Source organism: Oryza brachyantha, chromosome 11 (genome assembly GCF_000231095.2).
Source record: "Oryza brachyantha chromosome 11, ObraRS2, whole genome shotgun sequence".
NCBI lineage: Eukaryota > Viridiplantae > Streptophyta > Magnoliopsida > Poales > Poaceae > Oryza > Oryza brachyantha.
The window spans coordinates 3,991,231-4,007,040 of record NC_023173.2 but is presented as its reverse complement, the minus strand read 5'-3'; the positions used below and the strand labels follow the sequence as shown (position 1 = coordinate 4,007,040).

Sequence of the window (15,810 nt, the reverse complement as noted above, 5' to 3'; positions counted from 1 at the left end):
TCGTAGGAGTGAGCGGTAAGCAGTCTAATTAGTTCACACAAACCAAAAAACCATTAGTATATAATTAATTAAGTATTAGCTATTAAAAACTTGAAAAATAGATTAATATGATTTTTGAAAAAAACTTTTGTATAAACTTTTTTAACAAAAAATATACCATTTAACAGTTCGGGGAGTATACGCGTAAAAAAATCAAAATTATACTCAACGGTGTCTCGTGAACGAGCCCTCTGTAAACATGGTTAAGTACATGTGGCCGGCCTTTAATTATCACTGTTTCTTGCGCGTGCAGGCATTAATTACAGTCAGCAATGCTTTGTGAGATAGCTGTACTTCAAAGCTAGCTGTTTTATCCAGGAACCAATTAAGTTATAGATACACACACAGTACTAGCTAGTGAAAGTAAGATATATTTAGTAATTAGCCACCTAGTAATTATTCTATATTAGAATAGACCATAAATAAATACTCCAATACAATTGTTTCTTTCAATTAGTTGTTATTCGACGTAACGAGATTTGCTTCTGTACAACAAAAAAATATCTCGAAGTACCAGTATCTCGAGGTACTAAATCTTTTTCCACTATTGGATGTAGCTTACTAGGATGTGCAATGTTATTATTTTCTGTTGAACCGAAGCAATCTCTGGTACATTACAACTTGTCATACATATGTACTTCCTTCTCCGTTTTAATATAATATAAGATGCTTTAGGACTCCATAGATTTATATATGAATTATAAAAATATTATGTATATATATTTATATTCAGATTTATCGACATAACATCGTAATATAATACCGAGGTAATACAGATAGAGGATGTAACTGAAACGATGGTTACTAGTACTGCAGGTAGACGTCGATCTCGACGGCGCCACCGTTGGCGAGGCTGTAGTCGTAGTTCTTGGTGACCATGTACCCGCGCGCGAAGCGGAACCGCCCCGTGCCGCCGATGACCACCGATTCGCGCTCGCGGACGTCCATGTCGATGCGGCCCTTCGCCGTCACCGAGCTGCCGCCGTGCTCGCCGCCCTCCAGCACCATGTGCAGGCTCAGGTCCGACACCACGCCGCCCTCCGACACCCGCACCGCGAACCCCTGCGCCGTGCCCACGCGCGCGCTGCCGGCGGAAGGGCCCTCCGTCAGCACGTTGTTCAGCGCCACGATGTCGCCGAACTGCCGCGGCGACGATGCGAGGTCGCCGCCGCCGCCGCCGCCGCCGTCGAGCAAGGACCGGCCGGACACGACGCGCATGGCGGTGGGGGTCGGCCCGGTGTAGGCGTCGTGCATGTAGAAGTGCAGGTGAGTAGTGGTGGAGGCGCCGATGTGGTGGTGGAGGAAGACGGCGGCCACAAGGAGGAAGGAGGAGCCGAGCAGGAGGGAAGATAGAGAGGCCATGATTGAGCTAGCTAGCTTGCTGTCGGCTATGGCAGAAGCTGCTTGCTGCGTGTTTGCAGGTGCTAGCTTGCAGCTCGCCTCTATATATACACATACTGCTGCCTCTGGATATAAATATCTATTAGGATAAAATTTGACCGAATTTTTCAAAATAAGTCTATAAAAAACTAATAGCTTTATGATATTACCATACAAATCTTCGAGACAAATCCACATCCATGTATCCCTTTTTATGGGGATTGCTGCCTCTGGAATACGACGATTACTACACGGTAACAAACATAAAAACTCGCTATTAAATCGGATACTGTACCTGTATCAACTGATACTGATATTCGGTTGGTATCAACTGATACGTACCAGGTATCAGCTAATACTCTGTTAGCTCTGTTGATAAACGATTGTTACCAAGATGGTATCAATAATAATCATTGGTACAAGGACGATACTTCAAAATATAGATACATTAAAATATGCCAATTCTAAAAAAAACATAAAAGATCATGTGCGAAGTCATCAATGTTGAGCTAGCTAGTTGCTGTGTCTACCAAATTAATCACCGATGTGATTAATTAGCATACTATATCTTACCTATGTTTACGTGCATGCACATGTACACGATGGTGCCGCGCATGATGCGATACCACCCCAATGGTGGGGACAGTATATTGATACCTAATTTTTCTCTATGAGAATATATAGATTCAGAGGTGCAACGAGAAAGCGATTGGTCGATAAGTATATGAATTGGATTTGGGAATAAAAACAGAGGAGATGGATGGAATTGTTGGTTTTCATCGACAAATTTAGATGAAGTGATAATTATAGTAGATTATATCCACCCTTAATTTGCTATGGGATATACATATGAATATATATTACAATATTATTAAAATATGATAAAAAATAATATTTGATGATGATTTAATATGGTGGTCCATATATTGAGCTCTACATAATAAATTGAATTATAAAAGATGTGACATGCGTGCTGTTACAAATAAAATCTTGTTTTTAATTTCATCATATTTATTTCTATCATCAAATGGTAGGAGTTACAAGAATTATCACATAACTAACAAATTTGGTATCATCAAATGTTATAGGACCCAACACTGATGACCTTCTTCATTAGTACCGAAGATATTGTGCTGGGTCATACCCGTGACAAATGGGTGTTTTGACCCGGCACAAAAGTGTTATTCTGCACTAGCGAAGCATGTGTGTTGCCTGGCTTGAAAAGCTATAGCTGCGTGGTGCATGTTGAATGGTTTAATTAGTGTCACTGAGTAGAGTTTGGTAGGGAGTAGTGAGGCAATGAACAGCCATGAGTAGCCTAGTTAATTAGTTACTCATGCATGTGCTGCTGATCAAGTGATCTGTTCTTTAGCAGTGAGAAATAAGACAAAAGCTTATTTGTGTGTTTGTTTGTGCACTTTTGCTATTGATCAAACGTTTGATTTTTTGTTATTCTGTCAAACACACGCGCAATGCATAGGAGCAGGGGTGGGGATATGTATGGAAGTTTTGACTAGCGTGCATGCCTTCAGATTATCATCTAACGGCAGTGACCGGATTTGATTGATGAAATTAAAATTTTTAAACATTTGATCATTAGGCAGACCCTTATTTGTGTATTCTTCATTGCCTCCTTCAGGAAGCGTAGCCTGCTGATTCATAACAATTATGGGCTTAATATTAATTGTTAGTGGGTCGTGATATGGTATACTTGTTTGTTAAGCTTTAGTAGTACTTAATTGCCGGTGGGTATCAACTACGGAGTATATATAAATTATAGGTATATTATACTCTGGCGTGTTTTTCTCATGCAAAGACATCACCATCGATAAACTTTCTTTTTTGACTTAATCAATGGGGCTGAGCTTCAGCTTCTCGACCTGAATCGTTTTCATTACTTCGAAGGAGGTTACACATGGCATGCATCGATTGGGTAAATTAATGCATGCAGGTCCATTTAAGCTTCTAATAACTTATGTGTATCTTCCCATCTTATGTGTAAATTAATGCATCGATTGGGTAAATTACTCCCGTCTCAACACGCTGATTGGGGACACTCGCAAGCTAAGCGGAGGGAAGGGAACATGCTCTAGGGTTCATCTTCCCATCTTATGTGTATACTCTAAAGTAGTTCCATCGTCCATATATACTATTAAATAACTATAAAAAATTTCAAAAAAAAATCTTTTATCTTTCGGTTGTTATCTAAACACATTCTTGGACGAAATTAGTGTTAGAAATATGCCCTAGAGGTAATTATAGAGATGATCATATTTTGTTGTATCAATGACACTTATTTATCTATTGGATATCCATTAAAAGCAACTTGTATTGGTTGGCAATTATGTGAATTGTTTGTGAAACTCGTTACTTGTATAGTTATTCTAAAGTTGTCCCTAGTCGGAGTTGATGACTAGCACATGTATTAGTTGATGACTATGTTTCACAAGCCATGGACATAAAGATGTCAAACTAATAATGTCAGCGTATGTTGTTGAATGTATAAACACATAACGATTTAATCTATCGTATATATAAATCATGACATTGTAAAGCAAAAACATGACAACACATGGATCAACCAACATGAACAGACCTAATCTAAACATGTATACGAAATAGCTACACGCGAATAGATTAAAAAGATGCAGAACTAGATTAAACATAATTAACCTGTACCGAATGTTGTTTTGAGTAGGATTGGGAGCAGTACGAATGACTCACGGTGTAGGATGTTGACGACGGCGAGCCACGACCGATCGATGGGAAAGACGAGCCGTCGTTGACGAACAACGAGCAGTCGGGCAGAGCGCTTCCTAAAAACCTTATTCGCCCTCTCCCGGTGCAGGACTTCACGAGGACGATGGTTCCGGAGACCTGCTCTCCCGATCGCCGGTGCATGCCAGTGGAGGGGATGGAGTAGATGACGGTGGCGGCGCAGCACAGAGCAAAGACAAACCCTAAAATGTTTTTTACATACGTTGCAACGAGGTAGCTGTCCAGTATTTATAGGACTTGTAATCAGCACGCCGACCATATCGTAACCGAACCGGATAGGTCGCGTGTAACCTATCCGGACTCTACGCTATCTTGCGCAATGAAGAATCTGATAAGTTTCCAAAACTAATCACCGGAATTTCCGTTTAATGCAGCAAAACAAAACTACAAAAGAAAGCCGCATCTGCGTAGGCACGAGGAGCCAATTTTGACGGACCATTCACGCGCATGTCATGCGCGCGCACCACTTGGCCCGAGCCTGAGCCTAAGCCAGGCAAGGCGAGGCGAGCGAGCGCACACGTGTGTTCCTCTATTTCTTTCTTTTTCAAGAGCCTAGAGAGCACTCTCATATTTAAGTAGGTCTCACTCTCATAGAACTAGCAAAGTGGCACTAAAGGTTAACATGCATTCTTCCATGGGGTAGGATTTTGTGATTTTCCTAGGAATTATTCTACACATGGGCCTTAGCCCAATCATTAATTCCAACAACCCCCACCAAATCTCAAAAGCCTTAGAGATTTGTCAGTTCTAATGTACGGTTTATATACCCATACTGCGATGGAGACCGATTAAGGTTGAACATCCATCTAGAACCTCAAACTACACTTACTCACAACTTGAACAATGGACTATGGCTTGAATTGCAAGTTTGGTGTAAAGTAAGTTTCACTCAGAGTCTTGACTGATACTAGGCTGCTAGTAGCCTACCCCATGGGTGGAGCCTATAAATCATACTCCATGGTCTATTCATGAGCTTCCTAGAAGATTCACCCAAAGTCTCCATAGACTGCGACTACTAGTCAAGCTCATATAAGTGTGTTCTTTCAAGATTACTCTACAGGATAATATCAGTACATGAAGCAAAGGGACAACAGGTTGTCATGCATGCTTCATGCTTGTGCTTGCCTCACGCGTTGATGAGTCGTAGTGGTTGGAAATTGCAAAGCCAAAAGGGTATAGAGAGACAATAAAGAGCATGCCTTCATGCTCGAGCTCTACACACATCAACAGCAGTATGGAAGGAGCCCATGAGGAGGGAAGATCAGGAGGCCAAAAGGGGAGTGCTGCTAGAAAACAATTTTCGTGGACATCCGGAAAACTTATTATCCTAGACAGGCCAATAAGAACACTTGTGAAAAATGATGAGGAGCTCATGTGGTGGAAACATGCATGTGAAAACTGATTTTCACATACGATCATATGACAATTGTGGGACAATGATAAAAATGATTTCCCCTACCACGCTAAGTCTGAAGTCCCTCGCCTCTCCTCTCTCTTCAAGCACCTCTCTCAGCTAGGATAGGCACTGGGGTGGGACAGGGCCGGGTTGCGCAAGACCCCAACTTTTCCCACTGGCCCTGACCCCGAAATCGAAGTCGGGTTGAAATCGTGCCCTAACACCGAACCAGGCCCCAATGACGGCTGGCCTAGTAGGGTGCCACCGGGTGAGGGTGGTGACCTAGGTCACTCGTCGCTGGGCGCAGTGGCGAGCTAGGGTCACTGCTGGGCACCACGTTGAGCAAGATCACTAGGTGAGCGCCGCGTCCTACCTAGGATGGTCATTGGGAGGGTGAGGGCGCTGGGTTGGGGATGCTGGCTAGGGGGTAAGGGTGCCGAGGTTGCTGCCAGGGGAGGGTGAGGCTACCCGGGTCACCCACTCGGGACAGGCCAGGCAGCATGGGCGGGTCCACCCATTGGGCAGGGTGGATCGACCAACCCAGCTACAACTCACGTCGTTTAACACCTGTAGACCCCTACTGCTATCGATAATTTTAAAACTTGTGATAATCTCACTAGTTTGGCCATAAAAATGATCAAAATATAAGCAGTTTTTCCATATATCATCTTATATAATTAGTCATGCTTCTTCTGTATAATCTAGACATGCTTAGTGATTTATTAGTGATACATGTCTTCTCATATATTAATCTAAATTTTTAAAGATTGTTGATTATTTACTATCGCTCATGTTTCGTAAATTAACTATTTTCTAAAATTGATAGGTGTACCATTATGTTTTTATTTCGAATTAATTACGTATTGTGCAAAGATTATTACTTCATTTTCAAATGAGATTTACTATCTCGTATGTATTTTTGAATCGATTTATTGATTGTGTTCTATTTTTATTATGCAATTACAATATATAGATGAAACAATTGGTGTTTTATTTAGCTGTATTAATGTAATATCTCTGCTCCCATCTTTATTTTAAAGCCACGTCCGCCACTAAGGGAGTTTGGCGGGAAGCGCCGTGGTGGCTGGGTCTTCCAATGGATGGCAGCTGAATTAGGATTAGCTTAAGTCACAACGGCGACTGTAAGTTATGACTGTACGTCCATCTATTCCGAGTATCAGTGGACTAAATCTTATGGTGAGTATTTCGTGCTACAGTATTTTTGCTATAATATTTTGCTGTAGTGCGTCCGGGCTAATTTGAGCCATCCGATTTGCATCTACTGGTGATAGATGCAACTGTCAAAGTTGCAGTTGCAGTTGCTATAGCAACTTCAGCTGATCCGAATCCTTGGCAGCCGCCCTAGTTGGTATGTGGTGTTTTCGGGCATCTGGACATCACTAAAAATATGTCAGGTCAAAACAACCATTTAACAAAAGTATGTGATACTTCCGGTCACCTGGACATCACTAAATAAAATATAATGATTCGTTTGTTTTATGTTATAAGATGTTTTTGTTGTCAGTGGATTTATCTATGAATCAATGTATATATTTTACATATATGTTTAGATTCATTAGTATTCATACGAATCAAGGAAAAATTAAAATATTTTATAACCTAAAACGGAGATCACTGTTTGACCGTACACGAAGAATGCTCATACTTAAGAACATTCTCATACCACTTCACTTGAACACGACAAGCATACTCAAAATAGATAGACAAATAGGCATATATGGACCGATCATATATGCATGGCACGCGCATTTTGTTCCTTCACGTAGTCACGCTAGTGCTGCAGGTAGACGTCGATCTCGACGACGCCGCCGCCGGCGAGGCTGTAGTCGTAGCTCCTGCTGACCATGTACCCGCGCGCCAGCCGGAATCGGCCGGTGCCGCCGACGACCACTGACTCGCGCACGGCGACGCCCACGTCGATGCGGCCCTTCACCGCCACCGAGCTGCCGCGGTGCTCGCCGGCCTCCATCACCATGTGCATGCTCAGGTCCGTCACCACGCCGCGCTCCGACACCCGCACCCCGAACCCCTGCGCCGTGCCCACGCGGGCGCTGCCGGCGCCCGGCCCCTCCGTCAGCGCGTTGTTCAGCACCACGATGTCGCCGAACTGCCGCGGCGACGTGGCTGTGGCGGTGGCGTTGCCGTCGTCCTCGAGCAAGGACCGGCCGGACACGACGCGCATGGCGGTGGGGCGCGGGCCGGTGTAGCCGTCGTGCATGTAGAAGTGGAGGTGCGTGGTGGCACCGTCGTGGTGACGGAAGAACACGGCGGCTGCGAGGAGGAGGGAGGAGCCGAAGAGGAAGAAAGATGGGGAAGCCATGACCGAGCTGGCTTTGCTGTGCTCTATTGGAGCTTGCATTTGGAGCATGCGCGGTGATGTGCATATATACCAATGTAGCCGGTCCATCACTTCTTAACTGCTTCCTCATGTCTTTTTTTCTTTATTTTTTTTTGAGTTCAAAAAAAAACTGCTTCCTCATGTTCATAATAATTATCGTTTACAATAAGAATACGTTCTTAAAAAAACAAGTTCAACTGTTTCAAGGAGGGGAAAATGCTCTTTCTATTAGAGCAATTTTATCATCTTTGAGAAGGTACCAATATTTTCTACATAAAATTAGTATCTCTTTACGTTAGATATTAGAAGGTATTAAATTTTACATAGAAAACAGTGGTACCTTATGTACCTCTTTAGAGATGAGAAAAATACTCTTTCTTAAGAAGGTATCACTATTTTCTATATAAAATTTAGTATTTTTTGGTAGTTTAGATGCTAGAAGGTACCAAATTTTACGTAGAAAATAGTGTTACCTCATGTACCTCTTAAGGATAGGAAAAATGCTCTTTCTATTATGTATAAAAATATCGACAACATATGCTTTTATTTAAAAGACGATTCATATGTAAGTAGTTGTATAGTTAAAAGGTGGCCTTGTTAATTTTTTAAGGGGGCATATATACAACATTGGACAGTTTTTTGGTTCAAAATGAAAAACTTTCAACTGCTTTCAGTGATTCTGATTTTTTTTTAAAAAAAATAAGATACACTGATCTGTCTGAACACAAGCCATTCATTAATTTATTTGGTGCAGTTGATTTGAATATATATAATAGCTAGCTCATGTTAGTACAAGGAAGTAATAGCCATACAGCGAATGCATGCAAGTGGTTGTTTTTCATTACCAATTATTCAATTCAATCATATACAATATTTTCATTACTCGAAAACCACTGCCACATAGGGTTTAAAGTGATTTGGATGATTTCCGTCCGACCAGATCATTTTTCGTATTCAGAGCTTTGGCCGGATAGTTCCAGAAATTTTTGGATTTGGATCGAATTTGGATTTCTTTTCTCGGATACGAAAACGAATACAGTAAGGGTAATATCCACCGCATTCGAAAAACGGTCGGATAATATCTGGATTTTTTTCGGTTATTTGAACCAGTGCATCAACCATTCAATCCAACATAAATAAGTCCATCCTAACAGCTCAACCAGTGTTAACCATAGCTAGTTCTGACTAACTGGCTTTAAACAGTTTAGATGTCTATGACCCCACAATCGTCATAGATGTTTCTTTTTATGGTATTACTTAGGCCGCGTTCGTACGAGGGGTAGGTAAGTTAACTTACCTGACACAGAAAACGTAGTAATAGATTAGTATATGATTAATTATTAATTATTAAAAAATATAAAATAGATTAATATGATTTTTAAAACAACTTTCTAATAGAAAATTTTTGCAAAAAATACACCGTTTAACAGTTCAGGAAGCGTGCGCACGAAAAATGAGAGGGGTAAGTTAACTTAACATGTGGCCAAACGCGGCCTTATACTGATGAGTTATATACTTATATTAAAAATTAATGAGTTATATTTCTTCAATGATATGTGAAGCTTAGTTTAAGAGGTTTTATGTTTTAATTAATATTCATCACCGTATTTATTTCGATTTGTATTTGCTTCTAAATTATATTTGATAATATTTGATTGTTTTCATATCCGAGTTTCCAATTTCAATTTCAAAAAAATATGAAAATGAATATGATATAGCTAGTTTTCGACCATACTCGATCTGTTTTCGTCCCTACTGCCACACACACACGATCTCAAGTATAGTTACTCGTTTCATGCTTAAGGTGCAGAAACATCTCCATACATGCTTCTGCTCTCACCTAGCAGAAAGAACAGACACCGTTATATATATAGCAAAACTAATATGTACACCCCGTTAGAATAAGGTATTATATGCTCCCCTTTCCTCATAAGGCCCAAACTCACCTCGCACTCCCTTCTAAGGGCCCAAAACCCCTTACCGGCCTGGTCAAAGCTCTCCCCCCTGATCAAACCCATTATTTGACCTTCCTCCATACTGTACCTTTATCCAGTCTCATCTATCTGAAAAGTGCAGTAATATGAAGGTAAAAATACAGTAACATGCCTTATAAAATACAGTAACAACATCAAAATATAGTCATGATGGATCTATTTTTTAAATCACATTTTTTTCAACCATCGTGATAAAAAGTTTTTAAAAATAATATAAGACACATGAGATATTGCTCTCTAAAGATTGAGAATACACTCTTTTAGTTCTCCCACATGCATTAGTTGTACTGTGGTAACAGTATGCAGTCACAACTCGAGTTACTACACTAATATCATAATGTTATTGTACTTGTGTCACGATGTTACTATAATTGTGCAGTAACTGCGCACATATTACTGCATTTATATCACTATGTTACCGCAATTATGCCGAAACAATACACGTATTTTATAGCAACATGACGTTATTGCTACATTGAATGTGCAGCGTTACTGTAGCTATTGTCATAGCGTTAGTATATACTAATACATATCCTATAGATATTTCTTAAGATTTCAAACTTTAAACAACTCTATCTCTAATCTCATATATTATTTTTTAAAAATGTTTGTACGACATGTTAGAAAAAAATGCTTAAAAAGTAGACCCCTCATGGGTATATTTCGATGTTGTTACTACAAATTAGTTGTCGTGTTACTATATTTTTGACTTCGTGTTACTGCATAATTCCTATGAGACGAAGGGTGAGCTTAGATAGACATGATGGGAAGCTCATAAGGGGGTTGACCCACGAGGAACCCTTTGACCAACCTTTAAATGAGGTAGGGGTGATTTTTGCGCCTTGAAGAGAGGGTGAAAGATGAGACGAGCCTTGGGAGGCCTTGGAAAGGACGGGGTATAGAATAGCTTATACTAAAGGGTACACGTATTAGATATGCTCTCTCTCTATATAGAACTACTATACGGATACAACATCAATATCCCCAACCCCACACATTGTACATCGTCCTCCCATCTCCACGCCCCCAGTTAAATTTTAATTTTTTGAACAACACACCGCATATATCAATTTGAGAAGTTTACTGAAACACACCAAAATAGATGTTAAGCGTGGACGAAAGTACTTTTGTTATTACCATCGGCATGTTATTTTTTAACTGAGCAAGTACAACATCGCAATAACTAGCATATTTTAGAAGGTATTAAACTCATGCAGACATTTTGAATGATAGTTAAAATTTAACTACACATCGAACGGCTACAAATAAATCAATAAAAGAACACATTCCTTTCATGTTGTCATTAGTTAATTTTTAACTCTGTAAACCTTCATGGAGACTAAAAGCTATGGGGTCACCAGTTAATTTCTAAGGATTTAAATCAGTGTCGCTATTTGTTTGATGTTCTGTATATTTATCTACAGAAGTAGTACAACAACCACCAAACTTGCATAAACAAATAAAAAGTACAGCATTTAAATAAATTTAATATATTTTTTCCATTTCCTTTGTTATTCATTTATTATATCAATGTGGATGTGTTTTCATTCTTATCTGAGTTAGAGTGTTTTTTTCTAAGTTAGCAAGATCTACACTAAAGTACCATTAATTGTTCTTTAAAATGTTCAGCTGGAATAATATTATGTCTCACCTAAAAAACGATTCATATGTAAGTAGTTGTATAGTTAAAAGGTGGCCTTGTTAATTTTTTTAAGGGGGCATATGTACAACATTGGACAACTTTTTGGTTCAAAATGGAACACTTTCAACTGCTTTCAGTGATTCTGATTTTTTTAATAAGTTATACTGATCTGTCTGAACACAAGCCATTCATTAATTTATCTGCTGCAGTTGCTTTCAACATGTATACTAGCTTGATCAAGTACAAGGAAGTAAAAGCCATACAGCGAATGCATGCAAGTGGTTGTTTTTCTTTACCAATTATTCAATTCAATCATTGCAAACAGTCCATCTTATGCCATAAATTTTACATATGTAGCTGTATATAAAATATTTTCATTAACTTGAAAAGGAAACTATAATGACAGCCCACTAAATGTTACTACCTCCATCCCAAACGTTTGATGCCATTGACTTTTTGACACATGCGAAATAGTATAATTATGAGAAAATCCATTATGTACCAATGATTTTGACACAATTCTATGATTTACGACGAACTTCATTCAGTTTCACAATATGACATTGATATTTGCTTAACTTCTACGATTTATTATTGCCCTCCAGTTAGCCTACGTCAAAAGCTTCTAATATATGGACAAAAATCGAAAATATCAAATTGTAAGTTTTTGACCAAATTTTGGATGTTTACCATCTGGAATTTAAGAATTTTAACCAATTTTGGATGTTTACCACCACCTGTCAGTGACCGCGGAGAGAGGGGGAGGCGAGCTGGACTCCCGGGGCGAGCGGGGTGCCGTCTGGTCCGTGGCCTGGAGCTGGGCTGGTAGGCTGGTGGGAGGGAGAAGGAGGGGAGCGGAGCGGGCCACGACTGATGGGCCGGCCCAGCGGAAGAGAAGGAGGGAGGCATGCTGGCTGGAGGGAGATAGGCTACCGGTCCACTGACCGGAGAAAAGGAGAAAGAAAAGAGAGAAAGGGAAAAGGGAAAAGGAGAGTAAGAAGGAAGGGACAGAGAAAAACAAAGCTGAAAAAGGAGAGGAAAAAGGAAGGAGGGAAAAAGGCTACCCGTCCAATTTTACCGATTTTTATTAAATTTATTTAAGCAAATTTTATTGACTAAAGTTCAAATTTAAATCATGTTAATAATTTAAAATACTTTTGGGACATTTTAGAATATTCCAAAAAGCTTCCAATTAATTAAATTAAACTTATACATTAGTTTTCTCTTGAACTTTAATTAACAAATTATTTTTAATGCACTATTTAGTTATTTTTAGCTTAAGAAAAACTCAGGGCGTGACAGATACCAATAGTTGGGACTGGGATGATGCCAAGGTTTCTTCCTTCTTCGATGAAATTACGGCCCAACAGATCATGCAAATCCCCTTAAGTAGACACGGTGTGGAGGATTTATCTCCTGGCCGCATGACAAAAGGAGGGTTTTCTCGGTGTGCCCAGCTGATAATCTGGCACGTTCAGAGACCTTCATAGCGGCTCAGAGTGAGAATGGCAGAGGGCTGCCGTCGGGGCTAATGGAGAATACAAATGTGTGGAAGGAATCAAGGAACTATGGGGAATCAATGCCCCAGGGAAAATGTTAATCAACCTATGGAGAATTGTTCATGACTGCTTGTCTTCAGGCTTCCAGCTGAGAAGACGCCATATTCCAACTAATGATGGGTGTTGTTTTTGTGACAAGGATGACAGCATTGAGCACATTTTTCTCCTCTGCCCTTTTGCTGAATGCATTTGGGATAGTATCAAATCTTGCTTTGATCTATAAGATGTGCAGGACTGAGCTGAGAAGCATGAAGCAATGGGTCTTTGATTTCCTGGGGAGGAGCTCGAAAGTCCAAAGGACGGCGATGGTTATCACTTTGTGGTATATCTGGAAGGCTAGAAATCACACCAAGAACAGCCCTACTCCATCCAACCCATTACATGCCACCCAGAAGATTCTAGCTTATGTGGACATGATCGAATAACATTGCTCTCGTGTTGCGCCAACTGCTAGGGTTGCCCCTGCTCGATCAGTTCCTAGATGGAGGCCGCTGATGGAAGGTTTCGTCCTCATCAACATTGATGCGGCCATCTTTCAGGCTGCCAGGCAGTTTGGCTTGAGGTTTCTGCTACGCGATCACAACGGTGAGTGCCTACTCGCTGGGAACGAACGACACACAGGGTGCCTCTCGCCTGAAATGGCGGAAGCGATGGCAATCCGATGCACCCTGCGGGTTGCGAAGAATGAGGGTCACCAGAAGATCATTTTGGCCTCAGACTACATGTCAATCATCCAAAGAATCCACTCAAGGGTACGTGATCGCTGTATGCTTGGTGCACTTGTTACCGATATCAAGATCCTAGTGACTAGCTTATTGGAGTGCTCTTTTACGCATGTTAATCGTGTAACTAATGGTGCGGCTCACCTCTTAGCTAAATGTTCAGAGCTAATTTCTTGTACTCCTTTCGTTTTACAGTGTAAGACTTTTTAGTCTTGTTCAGACTCATATGGATGCTGATGAATCTAAACATACATATAAATTATACTACCTCCATTCTGTTGACGTCAAAATGTGAACATTGACGCGTCACACACGAAGGTCTGGGAGTCAATCTTAGACAGCTCTAGTGCAGGACCTAAATCTTAGAATGCACGGGCGTGCCAGTCAGTTTGATCCTGCAACTGACAAGATAAGCAGTAAAACAAGCCGATCGGCTACCAAGCCGATAGGTAAATAAATATCCAGTCAACTAGATGTTGGTGCAGCAGTACTCAACCGATAGGATAAACGATCGGCTATAAAAAGCTTAGATCGGCTAGAAACTTAATAGAAATAGAATTAAATTAAATATTAAACCAACGTAATCCGCCAACTACTTATTAATCAGTTGATCGGACGAGCCCCTATAACCAGAGCGAACCAGACGTACAGAGATTGGACTTAACCAAGACAGTATGCAGTCGAGCACGATATGATTATAGGAAACTTGAAGATCGATAAGGCTAATAAATAAACCGACGAATTATATGGAATAAACAATAAATCACATGTTGCGATCGGCTAAATCCAATTTGCATGTAATTCTTGTAAATCGATGCAACATGAATAACTGTCGATCTAACTAAATCAAGCCGATTGGTATAGAAATAATGCAGTAAAGCAATCAGCTACTCTATTGATATAAATATGATAAGTATGTAGATCGGCAAAAATCATTGGCTATAGTCGGCGGACAAACAACCAAGATCTATCCAATGCAATTATCCAAATTCTAGCATTAACACATCCCTAAATATTTGACGCCGTTGACTTTTTTATACATTTGATTATTTATCTTATGAATTTAGACGAGGCTAGAAGTGAAGTGGTACTAATATTTACCGTGATGTAATCCCGGAGCAAATCCGGGAAGTACTGCAGTCTGATCTTAATTGATCTATGAGACACCGTATTATCTCAAAAAAAAAAAGTACACAGATCGGGAAGTCGAGAATGGCACCAACGAGACCAAATTGGGCAGGGTGTCAGCTGAACCATGTCCAAAGACAACCGCACGCCGGACGGCCGGAGAAGGGCGACGGTCGGTGAAGACAAGATCGGTCAAAAAAAAAAGTTTAATTAGATCATGCCATTATAAATTTAACTGTTTTAAAATACGTTATTACTATTTAACTAGATATCATTATAATTTCAAAGTCATTTGAAATATACCACTCCATCCTTTCAGTTTATTTTTAAAAAGTTCAGAACAAATTCGCTCTGATGTTCGTTACGCCCTTTGTATGTTCATTACGTCCTTTGTAAGTACAAAGCAATTTGGTCCAAAAAATTTTTATAATGGCCTATCTTAAATATTTTTAAAATTATAATGACATTTTTATAATTATTCAAATAGTAATAATATATTTTAAAACTGATAAGTTTATAATAGCATACATCTAATTTTTTTTAAAAAACGGACCGCCGCGCCGGAGTTGGGCTGAAGCCGACCGGGCTGTCGGAGCGGAAGTACAGCAGCCGCAGCATCCGCCCGTTGTTGTAGCCCCACCAACCTGTTCGGCCCGTGAACCCACGCGGATCCAACGGCCACGCACGCCCGACAAGCCACGCCCCGCGCGCCATCCGGACCCTCCACGTGTCCCCTTCCCCCAAGAGCAGTGGAAAACTGGAAACACTCCCCCTCCCCCTCTTCCTCTCTTCCCTCCCCAAAGAGGAAGGAAA

At 40.5% G+C, this 15,810-nt stretch overlaps 2 protein-coding genes across 2 annotated transcripts; both read right to left on the bottom strand.

Annotated features, from left to right (window-relative positions):
- Positions 1 to 597: 597 nt before the first annotated feature.
- On the bottom strand, positions 598 to 1,482 carry LOC102722254 (dirigent protein 1-like). Its single transcript, XM_040528978.1, has one exon. It carries the CDS (start codon positions 1,399 to 1,401, stop codon positions 844 to 846), a length of 558 nt encoding a protein of 185 aa, XP_040384912.1. The 5' UTR covers positions 1,402 to 1,482; the 3' UTR covers positions 598 to 843.
- Positions 1,483 to 7,385: 5,903 nt separating this feature from the next.
- Positions 7,386 to 7,934, bottom strand: LOC102721965 (dirigent protein 1-like). Its single transcript, XM_040528626.1, has one exon. The coding sequence runs from the start codon at positions 7,932 to 7,934 to the stop codon at positions 7,386 to 7,388; it is 549 nt and encodes a 182-aa protein (XP_040384560.1).
- Between the last annotated feature and the right edge of the window lie 7,876 nt (positions 7,935 to 15,810).

Coding starts and splice junctions, on each gene's coding strand:
- LOC102721965 (XM_040528626.1), bottom strand. CDS start 7,934: ATGGCTTCCCCATCTTTCTTCCTCTTCGGCTCCTCCCTCCTCCTCGCA.
- LOC102722254 (XM_040528978.1), bottom strand. CDS start 1,401: ATGGCCTCTCTATCTTCCCTCCTGCTCGGCTCCTCCTTCCTCCTTGTG.